This window comes from Rhipicephalus sanguineus, chromosome 10, assembly GCF_013339695.2.
Source record: "Rhipicephalus sanguineus isolate Rsan-2018 chromosome 10, BIME_Rsan_1.4, whole genome shotgun sequence".
Classification (NCBI taxonomy): domain Eukaryota; kingdom Metazoa; phylum Arthropoda; class Arachnida; order Ixodida; family Ixodidae; genus Rhipicephalus; species Rhipicephalus sanguineus.
This window is the reverse complement of record NC_051185.1, coordinates 117,706,974-117,714,274: the sequence shown is the minus strand read 5'-3', so window position 1 is coordinate 117,714,274 and position 7,301 is coordinate 117,706,974. Positions and strand designations below refer to the sequence as shown.

At 50.9% G+C, this 7,301-nt stretch overlaps 1 protein-coding gene across 1 annotated transcript in view; it reads left to right on the top strand.

The window, feature by feature from the left end:
- The window catches only part of LOC119406687 (uncharacterized), a 39,729-nt gene extending 33,724 nt beyond the window's left edge, over nt 1-6,005 (top strand). The window contains exon 3 of the mRNA XM_037673418.1: nt 5,881-6,005. Coding sequence (XP_037529346.1) covers nt 5,881-6,005 — 125 coding nt within the window. The remainder of the gene's footprint in view (nt 1-5,880) is intronic.
- The last annotated feature ends 1,296 nt before the right edge of the window (nt 6,006-7,301 follow it).

Below are 7,301 nucleotides of genomic sequence, written 5' to 3'. Positions count from 1 at the left end.
CGGATGTTTGTCCCCAATTACGGTCGCCGAAGTCAAAGATGTCCTCGTAGGAAATGAGGAGGCGGCGGAGAGCAGAGACTTGTTCAGAAGTGAGTCCGTCGATATCATTGGCGTGAAGTGGTCGCCCACGGTGAGTGAGTCCAGGGTCAAATCGGGTGGTGGGCGTTCTAGGGCCAAGGCGGAAACTGTATGGTCGGCTAGTGGTGTCAGATGTGCAAGTGGCATCCCGCGAGGAAGAACTTGCGAGAAGCCAAATTGAGGATGGGAAACGAAGTTCGATTGTCTGTAACTGTCACCACCGTGTTGGGGAGCGCGACATTGCGCGTCATGCGATCAGGCATGCGGGCGGCAAACATAATCGCCATCAGGTACTGGTGGGAATGGCGAGAGCTGGACCTGAACGCGGCTTGCGGCGGAAGTCGAAGAAACTCGCGGGAGCGGAGACGGGATGGGCCGGCAGGGGGGTATCTGCGAACGAAGGGAGTTCCAAGGAGAAGACCTGCTGACAGTCAATAAGGGCAGCGTGGTGTGGACAGAAAGTCGATGCCAGGATGAGATCATGGGCAATTTTCGAGTACAGAAAACAGAACTGAAGTGTGATGACAGAAATGGTGATGCGTGCAGTGCACATTCCAAGCACAGCAGGAGTACTCCCATCGGCTATACGGACGGTAGATGTAATCGCGGGCGTTAGAACTTTTTGGAGGCGGCGGCGGAGGTCTGAGTCATGACAGATATTGTGCACCATTATCAATGAGAGCCGTGACAGGTATACCATCAACGAGAATGTCAAGAAGGTTGCATCGCTTGTCAGGAGTAACGAGAGGATTTGCAGTCCGAGTCGTGTATGCAGCGTCACCTCCGGGGCTGCACGGCTAGTTTCCCGAGTGGCGGTCAAAAGGAGACCGAGAACGGCGAGGTTGGGGCGATCGGACTGACGCGGGGGCGTGGCGAGCGGTGGTCCGATGTTCCGAAAAACGCTCCGCACTTGTCTCAGCACGGAAGGACGGAGCATATGGCGCACGTTCGGAGCGGGAACCCCAATTGTTGAAGCTTGGGCGAGGTGATGAGGTCCAACGGCTGCGGCAATGGCGGGCTATTGTCCTATCGATGGCATGTGAAACATATGGGCCGATCATCCGTGTACGCCATTCGGCCGGGTTTCGTCGGGGCGAGAAGTGGCGTTCGGAGTAGCGCCGCAACGACTGGACAAGCCGAGACAGGAGTAGAACTAGCATTTTGGAAAGTCGGTGAATGCCCATATTCGCAATCTCTTGGCGGACCACGGCCTGGATTAATGAAACAGGAGCGAAGTTGTTTCCTGAAGTGCTGTCGCCAGGGGTAACGGGTGCCATAGCCTCGAGTTCCCGACGGACAATCCTGGTGACGTTTTCCGGAGCTGGTGGCTGACGTAGCGTGGGTAGATCTTCACAGGAGGACGTAGCTGCCGTGTGGGAAGGCGGGTCAAACCGGTGAATGATGCGCCTACTTTTCGCCTGTTCAAAGCGCCGGCATTCTGCTATGACCGACTCCACCGTCGAGCAGTCCTTGCACAACAGGAAATTGAAAGCATCATCGGCAATTCCCTTCAGTATGTGCCCGACTTTGTCCTCGTCAGCCTGTTCTTCTCTACCTTGCGGCACAAAAGCCAACACGTCCTGTATATAAGCGATGTATGGCTCTGTGGCCGTCTGGGCACGAGTTGCGAGCTCTTTCTTTGCGGCCCACTTGACGTCCAATGGTTTCCCGAATAAATCGCGCAATTTCTGCTTGCAGACATCCCAACTTGTCAACTCTGCTTCATGCGTCTCGTACCAGAGTTTTGCAGTGCACGCAAGTAGAAGAGGATGTTTGCCAGCATCAGCGTTGGGTCCCAGTGGTTGCTGCTGCTGACGCGCTCATATAGAGCCAGCCAGTCGTCGACGTCCACGCCGCTTGTGCCGTTGAATGTGCCAGGATCACGGGGGCTGCACCCACAACGATCGGCTGTGGGCCTGACGGATCTTCTTCACACTGGGTCGCTTGGTCCGTCATAGTGGCAGCTGCAACGCGCCGTCCGCTGCGAAGATCAGTTCCTGGTGCTGTATAGCGAGTCGTACCCCGCACCTTCCACCAAAGATGTTACGGGAAGAAACTATACCACAGGTATATTAACAGCAAAAGGGTACAGCGCTGTCGCAGTCCAAGCGCGTTCCGCCCAGGACTTCGTCGTCGTCATTCGCTGCCTTTCTCCGCCCGTGACAATATGCAGGCTATCCTCGAAGCGTGCCGAGTGGCGTAGCGCCGCGAGGAGCGTGCCAAAGTTCGGTAGAGGCTAAGTGAAAACGAAGTGCCGAAGCTCCGCACTACCACAGTCATAAGCGAGAGAAAGGAAAGTCGAAACGCTTCGTGTCGTTTTACGACTTTGTTGCCTTTAATCTTTCTCCGGTGTGTTAGCTGCGTACTTCAGCATATTCGCTATCGATAACGCGACGATAGCGACGGCGGTCTCTGCCGCCGTTTTCTGCGCAGCGCTTCCGGCAAACGGGTAGCGACGGTAGTTCCGTTTTCAATCTGTGGCACGCTGGCCGTGCGTGTGCCTTCAGAACTGAGTTGTTGCTATCTCTGATCGCGTCTACCGTGGTTTTGGCCGCAGCATTGCATTGAGTCGATGCGCGTACGTTCGATGGATGCGCGCGTACTTTCGTGGTCGCCCGTGGTCGCGTCGACACGACCGCATTTGCATTCACAGCGGTTGCGGCAGAATGCAGTTACGCTTGGACGAGGTGCGCGCTGGCGGCGCGTGTGCCTTCAAAACGCCATGGATGTCATTCACGATCGCAGGGCTTGTGACGACGAGCAGTAGTTTTGTTTTGCGTGCTACGTCAAAACAATGGCGGGAGTTCATCAACAATTCTTCCGCGGCCCGCACGCGCATCAAATCCGCCGGCAGCATCATGGCGGATGGACGATCTGTCGCCGAGCATCTCAATGGCGAAAAATTTACGGGGATGTGCGTGAGGTGGCAGAAAGCACGTCTCCGATGAAGACACGGGTCTTGCGATGCGGCCGCACGGCTCTGGCAACGAGAAATGGTCGAATTTCTAGCGGAATTTCGCGGCAATCCTAGGCAAGCTCCTTTTCCTTATGTGGTGGCACTCGCGAAAACTTCGTTCAAGCGGAAATACCCAGAAAAAGTATTCGTTGTGACGAGACATTTTTCGCATTGTTTTCTATGGGCGGCTGACAGGGAATCGAAAATTATTCGTTGTGGCGGAAATTTCGTTGTAGCGGTATTCGTTATAGCGGGATTCGACTGTAGCATATTGTACTGCGACGAATCGCGTCCATGTGATATCAGTTTTAAAGCCAGCATCCAAATCGTCAACTCTTTATTTCCTCATCTAACAATCTGAAAGGCTTTGCATTGCCCTACAAAAGCCAAGCTGAACTGTAGAAAACATTATTTCATTTATCGCTCATGCACAAATGCCTTTAGTCACTCCATAAGGCATTACATAGAGGCATTTTCTCAAGCTTCCAGAATAAAATGGCAGGCGATAAGGATGACTTCTACTTGCATTGTCTGCAGGCATAGAAATGCCAGAATGAAATTTCAGACAGAAGCCTCCAGTATTTATTTCTTTTCTTAGAAATGTGTCAGGTCTCCTTTTCTTTCCTGTGAAAATATTCTTAGAGATGAAGTGAAGGAAGACTAAGAGCTGGAAAAGCTGACTGAACTGAAAGAAAACAAAGAAATGAAAAGCCCACCTCTGGAACAGTATTACTTTGGGAACAGAATAATTGCAGTTAGTTACATGCACAAAGCGTTATGAAGTTGTGTGTACAGTAAAACCTTGTTAGTATGTACCTGCCGGGAACTCTGCAAAACCACGCACTAAACGGTAGTACGTATTAACCACCGAGTACGAATTTGCATCTCCTGACGTGCACCATCGCCGTAAAGAAAGAAATGAATAGAGTGCCACAGCTAATATCACCTAAAGTTCCCACCACACAGCCTTTTCTTTTTGCCAAAGTGTAGAAAAGATTCTGGCTCTCGCGCACGACCGCCTGATAGCACACAGTGGCGATGCCAAAGAGCATTTCGAAACTTTTGCAGTGTCCGGGATAGGCAGGTACTGACATAGCGACAGAACGGACAGCATCTGCTTTCTGCGATGCATGTGTACGCATCTGTTTTAGACAGTGGCAAATCGTGTTACAGTTTCATTGGATCGACACATAGGTAGGGCCGCATGTAGCCGATCTTTTCTCGCTAGTTGCGTGCAGCATGTCGCCTATTCAGCTCATGCCGTCGCTACCGGGCTGCTTGCTGTACCATAAGCACGCATTTGCCGTCTGAGTATTTTTTGTACCAACTTCTCTCCGAACCGTGCACAGATGCGGCGATTAGGTAGTTGTGTTATCGCGGCTATGATGCGCTTCCTGCAAGCGAATGCACACTGTGCATCTCCGCAATGCTCTAGTGGTCCTGGCAGTTGACGGAGGCGAACGGGTTGCAGCCTAATGAAAGCGTGCGGTATGATTAGAACAGCGCTAAGCTTGCTGTACCATGCGCAAGCGCTTGGTATGTGTTGACCCAGCGAGCTAGGTTTCTCGGCGCCCGTGACTCCGAACTCATCGACAGCCAAGCTGCTTTCGTTTCTACAAGGCAGCGCGCACTTAAATGCGGTCCCTCAAAACGAGGCAGCAGCGATCGGTGGCCCAGCGCGCTCAGGCTCTCACCTCCCAAAAGCGTGCAGTAGGCAGTGCTATGCCACACGCTTGCCCGAGCAGGTAGCTAAAGGTGATAGGGTTGTGGGCGATAAGTCATACTGGTGCGTTCGTCGGCAGCTGCCATTGCCGCCATCTCGCCTTCGTTCTTTCCCGATGCTTACCCGCAAAGCACCGTCGCAATCGCGCGCAAATTGGAATTATTGACCGACCGATCTCTGCACTTCTAGAGAAGACGGAAGACCTTTTGCGGCACATTGTGGCGTCGGCAAGTTCAGCGGCGTTGTAAACTTTTATGGCACAGAAAGTTACCGTGGTGCATGGGGTACACACAAACCGGTAAGCATAGGCCGAACTGCTATGGCTTAGGCGGTCAGCAAATGCATTAATCTCTATGACACTGTTGGGTATTCTTCGCAACTACGATTTAACCGTTAGTATGTTTAAAGCAGGAACATATTAATGAGTTTTGACTCTAGTCTTCTTTGCATCGTAATGCAGAATGTACAAAGTGGTGCACTGTGAAAGGGAACACTTCAATCAGCACCTTTCATTTTGCTGGCCCTCTAACAGCAAGCGGACAGGGAAACATTGTTCATGCACTGCACGGGTCTGTCAAAAAGATGCAAAACTCTCAAACACCAGTTGTTTTATGCAAATCTAAGCCTCTTTTTTTTTGCAAGAGAGTGAAATCTAAACATGCAATGCACTCAAGTGTTCCCTTTAACACTGTACCCGTCTGTACAATGACCACCTTGTATTTTTGCTTTGCGTGTAAGCATTAAATGGCTAGCTCCGTGCAAGGTCTGTGTGTCATAGACAACCCTGACATGGTGGAGGCATTCAGACATAGTGCACTAGGGAGGTAATATAGTTCTGGCATTTAATAGAATTGAGCACAGCTATGCTAGCAGGATGTAGCAAGTGATATCAGGCTATGTTGTACCACCACAAAAATATTTGATAGCCATTGAGTGAACTAAAATTTAACACCAACCAGCAGCCATCGTACCCTGCCACCTTCATGCTCACGTGAGGGGCATGTGCCACCCAAGAGCAACAACAAGGCTGTACGCATTCATAGAGATATACTTACGCACCATGCTACAACTTCTGTGCGAGTTTGTACAATGTTTTTTTTTTGTTTGTTTTTCGATTGCGCAGAATCAAAGCCAGGAGCCATGACGGCCGCAGCAGAGGCGGATGCGTCCAGTCTTGGCTTGGCTGAGGACAGTGGCAAGGGTTCCTCGACCTCCGAGGAAGATGGTGCTGTGCCTGTTGTGTTTTGAGTTGGCTCAGACGCTATGCGCGTTGGAGGCAGAGGCAGGTCCGCAAAGGCCAGCATCACAATAATTTATTCAGACACGCCCATCCCAGTCCCCGACACGGGCTGCGCCACCAGACGACTGGCTAAACACAGGTGACGCCACAACACCTCCTTCCTTCAAGAACTTGTTGCGTAGTATTACAAGTTCAGATGGGCTGATGGAACTAAGTACTATAACCTCATTACAGCAGACATTCATAGTGAAGAGCATTTTGGTCTGTTGTAAAGGTAGTACGTAAAATCTAAGTACTGTTACAACAGACGTTTACGTAAACGCTGAATAGGTCTTTTATAACTGGAGAGAATTAAGAGTCACAAACATGGTTTTATTTTCAGCAGAGGACCAAAAAAATGTGATTTTTGGACAATCGCATTTTCTGTTTCTGTAGCCCATTTTCTATCTGATTCCAAAGTATCTTCACTGAAAACTACGTAGAAGTGCTATTAAAATTTTTTTTTGCGTCTTCCGAATTGGCGAAAATTGCGGAAATAGCACAAAAAAACAGCATTTTTTTTTCAAAGTTATAGCTCGGCAACGGCGCAACCGGGCAATCGGTGGGGAAACCGGGCGCCACCATTTTGGGCTCGTCGTAAAGAGCATTTCTCCCTGTTCAAGTTCTCTGTTTCAGCTAGCTCCTCCATTCGGTAACAAGCGTACAAAAAGCACATGTTTGAAGTTCAATTCAAGGGTGCGATTGGCTGCTTCCGCCGTGATGCTCGCTTTGGGACCGTCGTCTGCTGCTTTTGCGTCGCAATGTCGTGGCTGTCGAAAATTGCTCTTAGTGACGCGTTCGCACTCGTTCTGTGTTCACGGGTCGACGATAGTTTAGAATGCTTTTGTTTGGCAGCTGCAAGCGGAAGCTTGCAGCTGAGCGCGCCGCACTCGTCACGAACATCTCATACGTGCGTAGATCATTGCGACTGTAACAGCGTTGACTCGTTGGACCTGCTGTTAGAGGTTCTTCTTATAAGCACTTTGGAGCTTATGATGAAGACCACTGCGGGACAACTCTTTGTACTCGCAATCGAGCATGACGTACTTTGAAACATCGGGCACCGCGGCCACGCGCATCGCAACGGAGCCTTCTGCTCGATGTCGTGGCTAGGCCTAACTCTGCTCACGGTACCGATGTACGAGACAAATCCGAACTTCGCGGGCAAGAACATCGCGCTAGCAGACATGCAAAAGCGAAGAAGCCGCAATGTCCGTCGTCGCAACGAATCGCATCGCCCGCTGGCTCCTCAGAACCGCGGATGG